The sequence below is a fragment of the Octopus sinensis genome, linkage group LG13 (genome assembly GCF_006345805.1).
Source record: "Octopus sinensis linkage group LG13, ASM634580v1, whole genome shotgun sequence".
Lineage (NCBI taxonomy): Eukaryota > Metazoa > Mollusca > Cephalopoda > Octopoda > Octopodidae > Octopus > Octopus sinensis.
The window spans coordinates 64,238,143-64,257,697 of record NC_043009.1 but is presented as its reverse complement, the minus strand read 5'-3'; the positions used below and the strand labels follow the sequence as shown (position 1 = coordinate 64,257,697).

At 36.6% G+C, this 19,555-nt stretch overlaps 1 protein-coding gene across 1 annotated transcript; it reads right to left on the bottom strand.

Moving 5' to 3' along the window:
• Window positions 1-2,867: 2,867 nt before the first annotated feature.
• Window positions 2,868-16,114, bottom strand: LOC115218329 (organic cation transporter protein-like). The gene is made up of 9 exons (XM_029788079.2): window positions 15,972-16,114; window positions 15,024-15,397; window positions 11,238-11,341; window positions 9,317-9,471; window positions 7,920-8,091; window positions 7,440-7,727; window positions 6,863-7,077; window positions 5,319-5,427; window positions 2,868-3,856 (listed from the first exon to the last, which is right to left on the bottom strand). Exons 1-9 carry the CDS (start codon window positions 16,003-16,005, stop codon window positions 3,649-3,651), a joined length of 1,659 nt encoding a protein of 552 aa, XP_029643939.1. The 5' UTR covers window positions 16,006-16,114; the 3' UTR covers window positions 2,868-3,648.
• Between the last annotated feature and the right edge of the window lie 3,441 nt (window positions 16,115-19,555).

Sequence of the window (19,555 nt, the reverse complement as noted above, 5' to 3'; positions counted from 1 at the left end):
TTTAAATGGAAAAGTTTTCGAGTTCTTTTAAAACTACAGTTTTGTTAGCTTATAACGAATCCTCATCCACACTGGATCCCAATGCTGGATGTTCAAGAACCAAACGAGTGGTAGGGTTTCAATCCCAGGATCATCTAATTACAAAATGGTATAATACGTCTACGTAGAGCACATGTAGACAGATACAAGGGTCCCGGACGGAAAGGCAAACCGAATATCGCGTATATTATAGATATACTCTCTCTTTTACTCTTTTACTTGTTTCAGTCATTTGACTGCGGCCACGCTGGAGCACTGCCTTTAATCGAGCAACTCGACCCCGGGACTTATTCTTTTTGTAAGCCCAGTACTTGTTCTATCGGTCTCTTTTGCCGAACCGCCAGGTAACGGGGACATAAACACACCAGCATCGGTTGTCAAGCAATGCTAGGGGGACAAACACAGACACAAACACACACACATACATATATACGAGAAGCTTCTTTCAATTTCCGTCTACCAAATCCACTCACAAGGCATTGGTCGGCCCGGGGCTATAGCAGAATACACTTGCCCAAGATGCCACGCAATGGGACTTAACCCGGAACCATGTGCTTGGTAATCAAGCTACTTACCACACAGCCACTCCTGCGCCTATGATATAAGTTTATACAATAAATAACCATCGCCTCAGTCTTTGAAATATATGCCTAAAGATTACACTCGCTGTTAATTAAGCCTTTTACTACGAAGATCATATATATTCACTCTAAAGTTCGTTACCCTTAATCGTAGCATCAGTTTTATATAAAGGTCTGTCTTCTGTGGGAAAAATGCCAGGTTTGGAACTATTGGGACATATTAAGTTTATAGAGGAATCACGATTTGCAGAAAATACGGATTCTATGTTCTGGCAGATATTTAACATTATTACTGGAGTAAGCATGAAATTTAATTTCGCAGTTGAGAAATTAATGACTAAGATCACCCTTCCATGAAAGTTACTGGGTAATTGGTGTCCGTGTCACACAGAACGATTTAAAGTAAAGTAACTTAAAGGGTGGTGGAGCCTTCCACAGAGAAGTCAGCGGACAACCATACCCACAACCACTCCTGAATCTCCCTGAGAATCACATTAAAGGTATGCTTGCCTGTGTAGTGCTCAGCCACTTGCACGTTAATTTCATGAGCAGGCTGTCTGCTGATCAGATCACCTGGAGCCTTCGTCGTTGTAACCGACGGAGTGCCAGTATATTTGTTTCAAATCGAAGCACAAATGTGTCAATGATCCACAGATAAAAAATCCGTTTCTACTCTAGGCACAAGGCCCGAAATTTAGTCTCTAATATTCAGATTTTAAAATATACCGTATAATCTGGCATCCAAATCGAATTTTTCAGTCCAAAATTTACAGCACATTGTTTGGATGTTTACACGACATGTTTACCCTGTGTACGATGTCCACTTGTACACCGGAAATTACGGCAAAACTGTTTCAGATCTTCATCATTTAATCTATAACTTAAATAATGTAAAACTGTTGGAGTTTATTTCTTGTATTATTTTACTATGTGCAACTGTCTTCTTTGTCCGAATACTTAGAGATCGTTGTCACTGGTTGAAGTCTTGGGAACAAGGTGAAAATCAGGCTCTCTGAATATTCCATGCAACTTTAGTTTTCTGTCAACTTTTGTTTCGGCCACTTATGTGAAGTCAGTTCGTGTCTAACAATAAAGAGAGTGAAAAAGAAAAATTCCCAAGTAATTTCGAGAATTTTATCCACAGTTAACATAACTTTGTCCAAGCCATTACACTTCGGATGAAAAAATTCAAATTTTTCACTAAAAACTGGTAACAGAATTAAGTTTCAATTAATAATTAATTGAGTCAATTTAACTAAATAGATCCGGGAACCGACTGGAGATATTGTTCCTATGGAACAAAATACGAAGAAATTATGGAAAGGTGTTTGAAGTGGGTAAAAATTACCAGTAATGCAGTGGGGTACAATATGTTTGCTGTACAAGCTAGGAATTATTCGATTCCTTCCAAATATGAGAAAAAGAAACAAATATACCTATCGTTTATCTACGCGGTTTTGTGGACTTATAAAATGAAGAATAATTCCTGGAGTAAATTACAATGTACGGTATACAAAAGACAACAGAAATTAAATATTTTATGATTTATTCATTATTTTTCTTTACAACTTCCTCCTTTTTCTTTTCTTTTTTTTTCTTTCCGTGAATATTATTTTCCCTCCTTTTATACTTACGTCCATTATTCTGTTACATTTACCATTTCAACACTCTGCAATTCTCTCCATCCTTACGCCTCTTTCTCCAATTTCACCTTCTCTGCTTTCTTTCTCCTCTCTCTCTTTCCCCTTTCAACCTCTTTCTTCATACTTCAAACATTTTATATCTCTCTCACTATCTCACTTGCTCTCTCTCTCCCTCCCCCTCATTCTCTCTCCCTTTTCCCTTCTCTCAGCTCTCTCTTTCTCTTTCCCCCTCTAACCCCTCTGCCTCTCACTCGCTCTCTCTCGCCCCCTTTACCCCTCTCTTCTAAGATGCTCCACATTATTTTAAGACCTTAACTGCTGCTACGGTCCTATAAATAGACGCTTTGTTCATCGGCTGCTAAACATAAAGCATTCAGTTCCTTAGCATCGGCTGCAACCTTTGTGTCATCATAATCTTAATCCCACTGATATAACTTCTCCCCGTCTACACTATGATTCTTATGACATGTATCAGAGTCATGTCATGTCGCCATGTTTGTTGTTCACAGAAACATTCTTCAGATCACCTTCAAGAATAAAGTTTGTCTTTTATTGCTTCGATAAGAAACGTTACAAATTCATTAGTATAATTACTGCTTCATGATTTTTTTTTTTATTTTAAGAAAATACCTTAAAATCATTTCATTCTTGTTTCTTTCTTTTCCTCCTCTTTTCATTCAAAAGTCTCGTTCTAATTATGGAACTCAAGATGCGATATTCCTCATTTACTCGTTTCGCTCATTTGACCGCGACCATCTTTGGGTACCGCTTTCAAGGGTTTCAGTCAAATAAATCGACCCCGGTGTTTGTTTGTTTTTTTTTTTTAAATAAATGCGATATTTATTCTATAGGCTCTTTTGCTTCATCTAGGATGAACAGGAAGTAAACACCTACAGCAACATGCATCACCTCAAAACCATGCAAAATAGTGGTAAACACTTTCTCCGCCATCTTGAAACTTTTCTCAGTGTCCGCTACTATTACTGACGAAGAATTAAATTTATCGAAGACATTAACTCTGTAACTTAAACGTGGTTTTACACTCTTGAAGGCTTTCAGGAGAATACATTGCCATCGTGAGACTTCCATCGTTCTAGTGTCCATTCTATTCGACAGGTGTCTGTAACATTGCCAGATAATACGTAACCCAGCTTGAGTGAAGTATCGATAAATGATAAAGTTGTAATATGATGGAGTCAGTTCAGCCGATTATAACCCACCGCTGTACACCTGGGATTTTTACAGATGTTATAATATGATGTAAGTGTAACAAATAATAAATACTTAAATCAATGCAGTATAGTGTTAGAAATTTGATATTAGACGTTTGTATATTTCATTCTTCTTTCCATTTAATTACTCGAAAGAAGTTTTCAATGATAAATCTACAAATTATGCATATCTTCCACTGTTTGAAGTAAGCAAGCATCCTTCATTTCGGGAAGTAAAAGGATCAGCAATCCAGCAACAATTCCGAAGACTCCATAGAAACTAAGAGGTATCCAAGAGCCATATATGGAAAGTCCAAGAATTATTGGTGCAAGAATTCCACCAACTCGAGCAAACGATGAAGCAGTTCCCATGCCACTGTTGCTGGAATATAAAAGAAAACAGAATACGTTTTATATAAACATTGACAAGTTTAGAAAAAAGAGAATATTAATTTGATTAATATGAATTTAAAACCAGTGGTGTGGAGAAGATATGATATGCTGTGGGCTCGCTCTAGGCAAAAAGTTAAAACTTTCTTGCCCATGACACTACATGGACCCTAAGGAAGGCATGTGTAAAATTTGAATGAAATTGATTGTGTAGTTCTCAAGTTTTAGGGATTCACACAGACAGACAGACACACATTCTCAGTTTTATATATATAGATTGACAAGTTTAGAATAAAGAGACTCCAAGTAGACCGGTGATGATCGGCATCAGCAAAACTTGAAGAATTTAGAGAAATCGACTGAAAGTGTAGAATGAAAATGCCCTTGGGAGTGGAAAATCTAAAATTTTTAACACATGAAAGATGTTTCCCCTGAAGAAGTACTCTATCCGAAACGTTGGGTTTTTGACACTTCACGGCAACACTGTAAATGGTTGTTCCTGTCGATTTCTCTATAGATATGTGCATTTGAGTATATCGTTAAACAAAAAAAGATGGAATAAATAAGGAAGAGAGAGATTGAGAGAGACAACTTGATAGAGAGATGTAGCGAATGATAATCTATTTTCCACTGTAACACATTTCCATCTATATTGACTGAGATACTGCCAAGGCTAAGACCCCACGGTGGGAATGAGGTCCATACTTTGCAAACCTTGGATATTGATATTAAGTTTCAATTGAATGAAATGCAGGGGTCCGGAGATAGTTGTGAGAGATAAGGGGACTGTAAGGGGGTGTAAGCAGATGATTCTTTCCTAATTTCTTTCTTCTTTGTGTGTGTGTATGAGTGTGTGTATTTGCGTGTGTGTGTGTGTGTTTCCCTATGTATTCACGAATGTCGTTTTTCTGATTACATGTATGTGCTTGTGTGTCTGCTCGCAAGAATTGATTTATATACAACATAATTATAGTCAATATACGGGAAAATAAAAAAAATATTACCAAAACTAGAAATTAGGGCAACTATATAAACACATAAAAATAAACCAAGTGACGGAATGAAAGACTATTAGGTGTACTTGATACCAGAGGCATTCAGGATGCGGGGTCAATGAGGAAACGCATTGGTATTTTGGGTAAGCACCTTCTCTATTTCTCCTCCTACCCAATATCCCTTTCGGCTATACAGACCTTTTTTATAACCGAAAGAACTCCTATCCTTTTTGTTTTTTCAATCCAAGAACTCCACCGAACAACTAAATTCTAGAAAGAAAAGAACTTTCAGTAAATGCAAGCATGTGGATAATTTTCTATTATCGAACTGGAGAACGATAACCTTTCTGAATTAAGCATACAGTGGGCCCAATATATTTTATATCAGAATCATTCCAATTAAAGCACATTGTGATTAATGCAAAAATTCTTGTTCAAATGGTAAAACATTGCACGTACCGTACAGCCGTTGGAAATAGTTCTACCGAGGTTAAATAAATACCGAAAAATGATGCTGTCACACCCAGCTTCCCGAAAACAGCTAACATCAGAGGAAACCAAAAGTTAGCTGAAAATATATTTTAGCACAGTGAGAGAAAAAAATTAATTATTGTAATCATAATTCGTTCATTAGTCGAAAGAACAGAATTAGATAGAAGAGGATTAGGGCTCTAGAATTCTGTAGGCTGTAAGAGAATAGTGAGTTAATTCCAGTCAGTGAATAAGTATTTAACAATCAACCGAATTAATCACTTTTTGTGGAGTTGGGTTACTATGATCTTTAAGCTGGTAGAAAGTCGGCTGTCATCGTTACTATGTAAGAAATTGACAAATATATTTAGGACTTTATCAAAGGAATACAATGTTTGACAGGATCAAGCAAATGACTCAAAAACTCGAGAGTACTTATAGTTTTAGGAGAATTGTTTTGGCAAAATTAGGTCAGGTGGCGAACTGGAAGAATCATTAGCATGACGGACAAAATGCTTGGCGGCATTCCGTCCGTCCATCTTTACGTTCTGACTTTAAATTCCACTGAGGTCAATAAATCAAGTACCAGTCGATGTAATCGACTTAGCATCTGTCCCGGGGTTGCTGGCCATGTGCCAAAATTTGAAAACAATATTATTGCAGTTTCCCATGTATGACGATCTGAAATTGTATAATCTGATGACATTAAAGTATCTAGTCGGGTGGTTACCCTGTGTGCAGATGATTTACACAAGGCAGAAAACTGACTAAAACGTAGGACGAAATTCGTTGAGATATTTGTTAGGTTTTGATACTTTTTATTTTCGTTCTGGGTTCAAATCCCGGAGCCAACTCCATTTTTTTAAACTTTCGATGTACATCAAATATTTTACAGGTCGAGGGCAGTGAATAAGGGTAACTATTAGAATGTTGAACAATTTTTTCTTTTACGGTAGTTTATTCCGGTTTTTACGCCCACAATACTTAGGATCGTATACCGAACTTTTCTGTAGCGAGTCAAGTCGGTATTTCGTAAACTTTCTCGAGTGAGGGTAACAAACACTCATCTTTGTAACTCGCCATGACAATTTCGTTCGTCGAGTAATGTTTCAAAATAAGGAGGTCACATGATGTAATAGAAGACAATTTGCTTCATATAATTAGCGATTGTATTATTGAACTATTAAAATGACGGGGTTCTTAAGTCGAAATTAACCAATATTTTCAAGGCTTCTTTTCGTGTAGGTAGCGTATGCCTGGTATGAAAATTCTATGTTGCGTATGCGTGTCTCGTGCACTGAAGGTTAAAGAACGGTGACTACTGGTAATATCAAACTGATATCAACATATTTTTGGAATGACGCACATACACACGCGCGTGCACAGATATAGATATATATAAGATACTTATAATTGTTCATCGTTTAAAAGTCGTAACCGTCCAGAAAATTATAAAATGATATCACTGCATGATATACTTAATATGTGCAATATTTAAAATAATACTAATAACTGATATAATAAAATATTACCTTTTGGCACAAAGTTTGAGACAATACAGTTAATTCCTCCAAATACCATGAAGAAAACGATCGGCTTACGATGACCAAACCAATGAAAGGTTATACACCCAAGAAGGGTGGCTGGAATTTCTATTACTGCCATCATCAAATAGTTTACATAACGATTTCCGGACATTTCAACAGAATTTAATGTCACTCCGTAGTAAAGCATACTGTTAACAAACCTGCAATAAAAATATTCTTGGATTAATAAAATCTTGAATAATCGACGAATCCTTAGGTTATTACTTTATCGCATGTGTGTGTGTGTGTGTGTGTTGTGTGTGTGTGTGTGTGTGTGTGTGTGTGTGTGTGTGTGAATGGATGTAGGTATGTTTGTATGAAAATATGTATGTATGTATTTTGTACATGTATTTATGTATGTATGTATTAATGATAGCTTCCGAAAGTAGTTATTTATAAAGACTGGCTAATGTTTAGGCCGATTTATATGCGCGCAGTTACTACGATATAACCATAGATGTTACAGTAGACTATTTAGCTAAGCATTTCCTATAATTTTTAACTATGAAGATAAAATATTTACCAGTTAAACCAAATGTTTATAGAAATCATCGCACTTCGCGGCCTTTTTAATAAATCAATTACAGTTTTCGGCTTTTCAGAAATTCTTTGCTTATATCCAAAATTTTCATTTTCCACAACTGCATCATCGAATTTGGACTTGCTTTCAGCTTTCCTTTGAAGTTCCCGAATCAGATTTACCATATCCTCGTTGTCTTTTCCATTTAACTTTGCGATCTTGTTGAAGGATTTTTCAGCTTCTGCGAATCTTTGTTTATTAAGAAGCCATCTAGGAGATTCAGGAAGATATCTGCCGAATAAGAATCATTTACAGACAATGAGGTAATCTAGCATTCTTGGAAAAATTGAAATCGAACTTATAAAATATTTAGTGTAAATCGATAATAACATAACACTAATAATTAACTTTAGAAAGCTGTAAATAATAAGTTTGAACATTATTCAGCGAGATTATCGTTAAATCATGCGAAGATTTACTTACTTCAAAGCAATAATGAATATCAGAATGTGTGGAAACCATGCAGCATACAATAGATGCTGCCATTTACGAAGTAAATACGCCACACCGCCTAGAATTATTTCTCCAACAGCGAAGGTTCCATGAAAAGCAAAATTCAAGCGCATTCTGTAATTCTGAGAGACACATTCTATCACTGTAATAAAGGGGAAAATATCACACTGGCATTTATGTCAATTTAATTGTATAACAAACAAACACTGATTCATATTTTGGTTTCAAATGTTGGAACAAGAACAGCAGATTCAGAGATAGGCCCTGAAGCGATGAAAGGCAAATTCGACCTTAGCAGAATCTGAACTCAGAACGTCATGACGGACGAAATGCCACTAAGCATTTTGCCTGGAGAGCTGACAATTCTGCCAGTTCGCTGCCTTAAACTGCCTTCTCATATTAGGTGAAGTACTTACATGTCATACCTTATTTATTTTCTTGTCTAAAACTTCAAACATCGGTAATTTCAGCATTTGCAGAAACAACAGAATCGGCCACTGGCCCTAAGATTTTTGAATTTCTGTCTTTGAGGAAATGATAAATCATTTTTAAAAATGCAAATGAACAACATATTCGTCAAAACATTTTGTATAATTGTTTTCAGTAATTACTTATGTACCATTGCATTTTGATTTTAATTCGGATCTGATTCAGTTTTATCCTTCCAGCTCCGATTGTATATAGAAGAGGATGGACCGCTATGCATCTTAACAAAATTCTGATTTTGTGAAGAGCAGGACAGTTGATGACAGAAAACCTAGTGTGAGATACATTTATGTTTTCCACTTGGTTCCTGTTGTGCTTCTAAAGTCAATAAACTAGTTAAGTATTTCTACCCCAGTGCTTCACTGGTACACTTAATTTATCATCTTGGATGGGACGAAAGGCCAAGTCAACCTCGGCGGAAATTGAACTCAGAGCGTAAAGAAGGACGAAAACGCTGCTATGGCTTTTTTTTCCAGAGTGCTAACAACACTTCCGGATCGCCGCCTTGATGATGATGATGATGATGTCAAAACTCCGAAAGGATGACAGACAAAGTCAACCTCGGCGGAATTTGAACTTAGAATGTAAGAACAGACGAAATGCCGCTAATAAAATAGCAAAAAAAATGTATGGTACGTTCTAAAAACCAAACAGATGAAACATTAAAGTAACAGCAGAACCAACAAAACAAAAACCATCAACAAAACATATCAGACGGAGCTTGGAAAGCAGTTCTACGCCCTTTTCTCAAGAGACAACGAAGCACATCTCAAGAACCCGAAGGTGCACTCTGTAGTGCTGGAGACTTTTGCATGGAACTTTTAAAATGCAAGATAACGAATAACGAATAGTTGGCATAAGAAGACTGTTAAAACACTTACGAATGGTGTATAAGATTATATAGGTGCCTGCAGATCCGAATCCTTCCAGAAAATACATAACGACGAACACAATATAATTTGGTGCATTTATTTTGGTTAAACTGCAAACCATGTAAACTATTTCTCCAATGCAGAAGGTTTTATATCGGCCGAATCTGCCAAAAATAAAATCATTCAGACAAATTACGGTTCTAAACTTTGTCAACGAAGCAGCTTGTAGTTTTTTTTTGTTTTTGTTTTACTTGTTGAAGCTTCCGTTCTCCACTTGTCAAATTATTAAGCTATTCTCAGTTAATTCTTTCTTGTTCTGTCATTATTCCTCACAAACACACACTCTCACTCTCTCTCTCTCTCTCTCTCGTACTCTCTCTCTCTCGTACTCTCTCTCTCTCTCTCTCTCTCTCTCTCTCTCTCTCTCTCTCTCTCTCTCTCTCTCTCTCTCTGTACAAATGTATAGCCATACGCGCATATATACATGTGTGTGTGTAAACCGTCAAAGACTCCATAAGCCATGAAATAATACTCTCGTATATCTGTCAGGAGAGCGGATATATTAATCGAAGTGTACAGAGCTATATATCCCCTATGGCCGATCTTACCACTCGGTTTCGCACTAGGGGTCCTACTGAGTGTGCAGTAACAGACCGATTATGTAACCTTGTGCAGTCTCTGAAGAACGTGGGATAACATAGTCGGATTGTTACCTAACACTCCGTTGAACCCCTAGTGTGAAACCGATTGCTAAGGTCAGCTATAATGGATATGTAATTCTGTCACGTCGATTAATATATATATATATATATTTCAAATAAATTAAAAAGGAATCTAGAGACTTGTACATCATGAAAATTTCAGCCACATACCATAATACAGCATAATTATGCTGCATGCCGTCTATAAAATTAAATAAGTTGACGATTTACCAGTCTCCGTATTCTTTGTAATTGTTTGAAATTTATACTCCTGATAATATTCCTAATCCAACGAAGCAAGCCTGGTTTTATCCATCAGAATATTTACAGTGCGATTGCTCGTACTAAGTGATTCCTGATGTTTATTACTACTTCATCAGCCATAATGGATATATAGCTCTGTACACTTCGATTAATATATCCACTCTCCTGACAGATATACGAGTGCAATTTTCCTGGCTTATGGATTCTTTGACGGCTTACACACAGTGACACACACATGAGCACTTGTATATATGCGCGTACGTTTATACATATGTACCGAGAGAGAGAGAGAGAGAGAGAGAGAGAGAGAGAGAGAAGGAGATAATTTGGAAGTTTTAGGTCACCTAAACTTATTTTGTAAAAACATCTACAAAATGGAAATGACTGAGAGATTCTGGTGAAGTATTTTCTTAATGTATAGTGACATTCATTGAATGGCATAATTAACTCAGCAAATAACCAAAACTGTGAAAAATCAGAGAAAAACTCGAGATCATAGACTCAACGAAATATCCGCCTTTCGCCTTGATCACTGTGAATCAAACTCTGTCAATTCTTTCGACCAATGAAAGCAAATATTCGCTGGTAATATTTTGCCACTCCTCTTGTAAGACTGTCCCGAGGGTTTCTGCACTACTTGGTTGTTACTTTTTCACTCTGCGCTCCAATTCATCCCGTACAATTTCGATGGGATTTCAATCGGTGGATTGGGCTGGCCATTCCATTATAGTCAATGACAAAATCACAGACGACAGCATACACGTGATCACAAAAAACACGAATTTCACAACTTGTGAAGTAAACATAGGACTGTCACACAGCATACAGCCTCATGAAGGTCGCTACTAGCTTTCACTGCGCACGCAACCGTGTGCTGCCACCTGTTGGCGCGCTACAGAAATAGTCCGGGAACGTTTTGATGCAACCTATCATATTCTTATACACAGCTAACTTTTAACACTTACCTGTCTGAAAATATACCAAAGACTAAATTTCCAACAAGGATACCCGCAAAAATTGCAGACACTGCAATATTTTTCAGCCATTCTTTGTCACAAACCAACTCAAACTGAAGAGAAAAACATTTTAAAAGTAGTTATTCATTAGACACAGATAACAAATTATAGATAACAGCTATAAATATTACACGCAAAAAAAACACAATTGAAATAAGTGCGAATTTGTCACACTTCTAGAATTCCATTCGATAAAATCAATATTTACATACACACACACACACAGACATGCACACACAAGCACACACACAAGTACACACACACGCACACACACACACACACATATGTACACGTGCATATACATATATACATAATATATATGTGTATATATATATTGAATTCGGTGATACCAGTTGCGGATTCTAGCTCGCTCTGATACTGAGTTGAGTTGGTGCCTTCTGGTATCTCAAAATTCAATATATAATCATTTATGATTATAGTATTCTACGCTGAAGAGAAAAGAAGTTTCGGTAAGATAGAATTATTTAATATTTAATATCTAATTCTTATGCTTTCCTTAAAACTTGATTTCGAAACGTACGTCCGTGGATAACTAAAAAAATGTATGATAGATTGCAGTCAATTCATTCTCTCTTACCTGTTTGTGTCTGCCTTCCAAATGCTGTTTTTACTGAGATCTCCCTTTTTAGTAGAAGAAATAGCTATAACCCTTTGACTGCTATTTCTAAATTCGGTATGTGGTAAGGCAACTCGTTGCTAAACCCTTATTGCTTAGTATATACATATATATATATATATATATATATATATATATATATATATATATATATACCGGCGGAGTAAGCACATAAATGTGAAACAAGGTGGAATAAAGAGTACTCGAATACCAGAGGTAGAGTAATATGCTTTATTTAAAAGTAGCAGAAATATAACAAAAGCAGTTGCTCAGAGTTTTGCGTTCCTGTTCATCGGGCAGTTTTAACAAAACTGTCCGACGAATGGGAACGTGAAACTCTGAGAAACAGCTTTTGTTATAGTTCGGCTGCATTTAAATATAAAGTATATATATATAATATATATATATAATACAAAATAAGAAAATGGAGAAATACACCTTAATCAATAATAAACTACAAGATAATACTCATTCACATAATTATTAACCAACTCCATATGAACATCAAGGTCGAACATAATAGTACAGAACAAAACAGTGCACATCAATGAGTAATATGATACAATAAGTAATCATATTACTCATTGATGTGCACTGTTTTGTTCTGTACTATTATGTTTGACCTTGATGTTCATATGGAGTTGGTTAATAAATTATGTGAATGGGTATTATCTGGTAGTTGATTATTGATTAAGGTGTATTTCTCCATTTTCTTATTTTGTATATATATATATAATATATATAATATATATATATATATATATATATATATATATATATATATATATATATAATATACAATCTCAATTAAAGCTTAAATTACCCTTATAAAGGGATGGTATCATCCAGTGAATGGTGGTTTAATACTTAACGTTTGTTTAATACGTAATATTCATAAAACAATAGACTTATATATAAATCACGGTTTATAATTATTCAAAAGAATGTAAGAAAATGGAGATATAACATTTATTAGAATCATCACTGCAGACTGATGAGATGATTCTAAAATACAACACTTAAAAACCTAACGGTGTATCTTTTTTCTACTCCTCTGAAGAAATTTTGCCAAATGTATGGATTTTATTTATTACTATTTAATCTTTTAGGCCTAATAGAAACAGTTGTAGGGAATCTTGTTTGATTTTTGCAGATAATAAATTTTTATTAAATATTATATTTCCATTTTCTTACTTATAGTAGGTATCGATCTAAATTTTGTACGACTCTTATTCTATCTTTTATTCCCCCGCTCATTTTTCTTCTTCCCCCACCCCCGCACTCTCACATTTCTTCGCCCTCTTTCTTTAACTTCCACTATTTTTCCCACCCGTTTATCTCCCCTGCATCTTTCCCTTTGTCTCTGATTTTTTTTTTCTAATCCTCCAATCCCGCTGTCCCCTACCAATTTCTCCTCTTTCCACGTGACCGGTGTCCGGCCAACCATGATCTTTCTTTCTTGGCCTTACTGCCGACTATCAACACCTCTTGTGTCCATCTTCCATGTTCCTGCCTTTATGCTTTTACTCCATACATGCCAGCACAATTTGAATCGTTCTCAGTTCGAAAGACGCCTGTTGTTATTTCTTGCTGTTTGTATTCGTAATTCTGTAGCATGTTCTCCGTTTTTTTTTTAGCCGTACAAATTTATTAGCTTTTTTACAAAGGGGTTTAATGCACTTAGCCTAGACTTTTTAAGGGACAACCAGATCGAACCATCTCAATAACTGCCCGAAATGGTCGTGACTTCTGGGACTTGACTGAAGAAAGAAAGCCAAAATTGACCCGTCTTTTTTGCTTGTCCTTCTGATTGTTGTTTCTCTTGTCCGATTTTGTGTGTTCTGTCTGTCCGAACGTTTTAATGCTCTCTATTACGTTTTTGTTCCATTTTTATATTTATAAATATATATTATTTAAGACCCGCTTCGGACATGAATGTCCATGGGATTACACCTAGAAAGTCACCTTCCGTAGCACAAGTCCGGGCAAGGTTGTTTATGGAAGACCAGCAGTCGCCCTAGCATACCAGCCCCATTCCCCCTTTTCTCCATGCCACCGATGTTATCCAAAAGAAGGGCAAAAGCCGATACAGCTTGGGACCTGTGACGTTGCAATTCATTTATACAGCTGAGAGAAACAAAGCAACGTGCAATAAAGTGTCTTGCTCAAGAGCACAACACACAGCCCGGTCAGGGATTCGAACTAACTACCTCAGGATTGTGAGCCTGACGCTCTAACCACTGAGCCATGGTCCTTCACACATACACACACACATATATATATATATATATATATATACATAGGTGGGGAGGAAAGGTACCTGATGTAAACACTGGGAACGATTATGATTATTAATACGAATTAGTTTTACAGTTATTGTGAAGGAAGAAAGTGGTAGTAGTTGATTACGTTTCGAGCTTAATGTCTTCTTCAGAAAGAATGAGAAATCTAGGAACAGGAAGGAAGACATTGAGTGACGGAGAATTATATGTTAATCGCTGTCACGTCATGTTGAAAATCGCAGACGTCGAATGACTGGCTATTATAAAGAAGGAGAGATATTTCATACGTACAAGGCCAACAGAAGAGATAGTTAACTTCATATATATAACATGTTTCGATATCATTAAACCTACTTAGTGGAGAGTAACCATCACATAGCTGCTTGATCAGTAGAAATGATTTCACATACAGAAAAAAAATCAAGAATATTCGGTCAGCGGGGACTTGTGTCGTGCAAAATGTTAACCAATTGTTTTAAATTCAGCTCATTTTACCACGCGACTGATTACTCTTGCTTTCCATACCTTTCAACCGTTAATACTCACTTCTACCTTGTTGATAACTCTTTCAACAATCTAGTCATCTCTTTTCTGATGAGAACACTTCAAAAATATTTTCTCACAGCATTCATCATTATTTAATTTCTTTAAGATCAGTCTGCAGAAATTTGTCTTTATGTACATCACAAAACAGATATTTATTTTCGATATCTACGTGGATTGCTAGATAGACAGCTCTCCGTTCTATTGGTCGTAGAATAATACATAATTATATGATAAACAACAGCGTTAATCCATGAAGTTAGCATTACTTACCTCAGATACAATAGAGGACAAGTCCTCAGTGTAGAACTTTCGACCGTAATTACACGGTTCCTTCGTAGAATTACTTGTGGGTAGGACATAGAATCCGTCTTCCGTATCCAGGTTATACACGGAACATTTCCCCTTTTTGACAGTTACATCATTTAAGAATTCATCCAAAGAAATATTTGATGGAATCATGGATTCATTGAAATTTGCAGGATAGCAAGCAAATGGAACCGTCTCCCTTATAAATACCATAGCTAAAGCTCCAAGAGCATCGACTATTACAAATATTAAAACAAAAATAGTGAGTATCTTTTGAAATAACCCATATCCGCCACATTCCTTTAATATTTTCTCCGTAATTTCAGATGTTGACAAATCTAAATTTGAAAACAAAAGAAAATTTATTTTGATAACAAATTTCTAAGACAGCATCACTGAATATTATGTTGAAAAAGTTTAAACTAAGAGTACCAAACAGGAATAAATTGATAGGACTATAAGCATTTAATATATGTAGAAAATGCTGCTACCTCGAACGATAACATAAAAGTGACTAGAAAACATATACGCCTCACACACACACTCACACACAGAAATATAGATACATACATACATACATACATACATGCATACAGACACACACACACACACACACACAGATAGATAGATAGATAGATAGATAGATAGATAGATAGATAGATAGATAGATAGATAGATAGATAGATAGATAGATAGATGGATAGATAGACAGACAGACAGATAGATAGATAGATAGATAGATAGATAGATAGATAGATAGATAGATAGATAGATAGATAGATAGATAGACAGACAGACAGACAGACATAGATATATACACATGTATGTATGTGTGTCTGTGTGTGCGCGCGTGTGTTTTTGTGTAATCAGACAGAAAATTAACAAGTTGAAAAGAAAAATGAGTGTTCAGACCTTTGAATTCTCGAGTAGTAAGTTCTTCGTTCATTTTTCTCAAACAGCCTGGTTTATTCTGTTATAGATACAAGGGTTCCTCTTCTTAAGTGCGCAGCGTAGAATCTCGGAGGGAAATATTTGACAGCTGCCGGTAGCATGTAACAGCGCCTTCGTTTTTAGATATAAAGTAACCATAATTTGATATGTTGGTGAAGCAGTGTATATATCTATTTATATATATATATATATATAATAGTACCTCGGTTTTCGAACAACTCTGATTGCGAATAAATCGTGCTATATATATATATATATATATATATATATATATATATATATATATATATATATACACAGATAGATAGATAGATAGATAGATAGATAGATAGATAGATAGATAGATAGATAGATAGATAAGTTTCTTTATTGGCCACACAGGGCTGCACACAGATGGGACAAGTTACAAGGTAGAGCTTTCTTTGGGGGATGAAGAGAACAAAAAACAAAAGAAAAAAAGGGGGTGGCGTAGGTTTTCGATCAAGAGGGATCGTAAAAGGGAAGAAAAGAACAAAAAACAAAAAAAAATTGAATAAAATAAAAAGAATAAAAAGAAAAAAAAAGAAAAGGAAAAGGAACAAAAGGAAAGAGAAATGAAAAAAGAAGAAAAAAGGGGAAAAAAAGGGGAAGAGGAAAAAAAAGAACGATCAATAGGGATCGTGTATCACAGTGTTATGATATATGGTGTAAAGGGGAAAGCAAGTAAGGTTTATCCGTGGGAAGAAAAGCCTACGAAAAAGACCACGGTAACCTTGGTCAATATTGTTATATGTTACTACATTTGTTTGCAAGTGGGTAACCCTCTGTTTTCAATTTCTGGGTTCATAGGATTATGCTCAAGGTGGCTTCGTCATTCATACGTGCCATCCTTGCTACATTCACCCATCTTTTATTAAAACATTCGCTAGACAAAACTTGCCTCTCTACTCTCACTTTCCTTTTCAAGTGGTACTTGAAGAAGTTGATGAGAGATTGACCAGAGAGGAAAGTGTTTGTCTCCAATCCTTTCAGACGCGTCCACCAGATACATTCTTTCGCCATAGCCACAAGGATGATGAAAATAGCTCTTCCTTCCCGTTTGAAGGAAGGAGGCGTGACAATATTGACGATAGACTCAGCTGATAAACCGACTCGTCCCACACGTGACAGCAGTTGTTCGACATAAGCCCACAGGTCGGAAATTGTTGGACACTGCACGAGTGCGTGCAGAACGGTTTCGTCGCTCTGACCGCATCTCGGGCAGGTCGGCCCCGTGTTTCTCGAGCCGTGTCTGTAGAGCTTATCCCGAACGGGTAGCGCTTCTCGGTAGCACTGCCAGGCCAGGGATCTCTGGAAGTTGTCCATGGGCCCTGGCCCGAAAGTCGTCCTGAACAGGTGGGTCAGGTACTCCTCGTCGACGTCCAGGTTCGCCCCGAGCTCGTCGTCGTACCTATAGATAGATAGATAGATAGATAGATAGATAGATAGATAGATAGATAGATAGATAGATAGATAGATAGATAGATAGATAGATAGATATAATGCACGATTTCTTCGTGATCCGAGACGTTCGTAAACCGAGGTACCACTGTGTTAAATGAATATGAGAAAGACAGGAGATAAAGTACGATTTATTTGTGATCAGAGCTGTTCGAAGTCCGAGGTTATACTGTATATACATATAAACACGCACAGACACACACACACACACACACACACACACACACACATATATATATATATAAATGTATGTGTATGTGTATGAAAGAGAGGGTGTGAGAGAGAGTGAGAGAGAGTTGGTGTATGCGTGTTTGTGTATGTGCGTATAAGATTTAAAGCGATTTGCGTGTTACTCAGACAAATACAACACATGATTCAATAATTGATTTATAAGTTTATACAATAAATAACCATCGTCTAAATCTTTGAAATATGTGACTAACGATTGCACTCGCTGTTAATTAAGCCTTTTACTACGAAGATCATATATATTCACTCTAAAGTTCGTTACCCTTAATTGTAGCATCAGTTTTATATAAAGATCTGTCTTCTGTGGGAAAAATGCCAGGTTTGGAACTATTGGGACATATTAAGTTTAGAGAGGAATCACGATTTGCAGAAAATACTATTTTCTGGCAGATATCTAAGATTATTACTGGAGTAAGAATGAAATTTAATTTCGCAGTTGAGAAATTAATGACTAAGATCACTCTTCCATGAAAGTTACTGGGTAATTGGTGTCCGTGTCACACAGAACGATTTAAAGTAAAGTAACTTAAAGGGTGGTGGAGCCTTCCACAGAGAAGTCAGCGGCCAACCATACCCACAACCACTCCTGAATCTCCCTGAGAATCACTTTAAAGGTACGCATGCCTGTGTAGTGCTCAGCCACTGGCACGTTAATTTCATGAGCAGGCTGTCTGCTGATCAGATCACCTGGAGCCTTCGTCGTTGTAACCGACGGAGTGCCACGATATTGGTTTCAAATCGAAGCTCAAATGTATCAATACTATACAGATAAAATATCCGTTTCTACTCTAGGCACAAGGCCCGAAATTTGGCGGGGTTGGGCAGTAGATAAGATCGATCCCAGTGCCTAACTGGTACTTAATTTATCGACCACGGAAGGATGAAAGGCAAAGTCGGCCTCTGCGGAATTTGAACTCAGAACGTAAAGACAGACTAAATACCGCTAAAATGATATACAAATAATATACCTATTTCATTACTACCCACAAGGGGCTAAACACAGAGAGGACGAACAAGGACAGACAAACGGATTAAGTCGATTATATCGACCCCAGTGCGTAACTGGTACTTATTTAATCGACTCCGAAAGGATGAAAGGCAAAGTCGGCCTCAACGGAATTTGAACGCAGAACGTAAAGACAGACTAAATACCACTAAAATGATATACAAATAATATACCTATTTCATTACTACCCACAAGGGGCTAAACACAGAGAGGACGAACAAGGACAGACAAACGGATTAAGTCGATTATATCGACCCCAGTGCGTAACTGGTACTTATGTAATCGACTCCGAAAGGATGAAAGGCAAAGTCGCCCTCAACGGAATTTGAACGCAGAACGTAAAGACAGACTAAATACCACTAAAATGATATACAAATAATATACCTATTTCATTACTACCCACAAGGGGCTAAACACAGAGAGGACGAACAAGGACAGACAAACGGATTAAGTCGATTATATCGACCCCAGTGCGTAACTGGTACTTATGTAATCGACTCCGAAATTATGAAAGGCAAAGTCGGCCTCGGCGGAATTTGAACTTAGAACGTAAAGACAGACTAAATACCGCTAAAATGATATACAAATAATATACCTATTTCATTACTACCCACAAGGGGCTAAACACAGAGAGGACGAACAAGGACAGACAAACGGATTAAGTCGATTATATCGACCCCAGTGCGTAACTGGTACTTATGTAATCGACTCCGAAATTATGAAAGGCAAAGTCGGCCTCGGCGGAATTTGAACTCAGAACGTAAAGACAGACTAAATCCCGCTAAAATGACATACAAATACAATGTCGTGA

Coding starts and splice junctions, on each gene's coding strand:
- LOC115218329 (XM_029788079.2), bottom strand. CDS start 16,005: ATGAACGAAGAACTTACTACTCGAGAATTCAAAG. Junction 7,728..7,919: donor ATATTCATTATTGCTTTGAA/GTAAGTAAATCT, acceptor CTTATTCGGCAG/ATATCTTCCTGAATCTCCTA. Junction 7,078..7,439: donor ATAAACATTTGGTTTAACTG/GTAAATATTTTA, acceptor TTTTTATTGCAG/GTTTGTTAACAGTATGCTTT.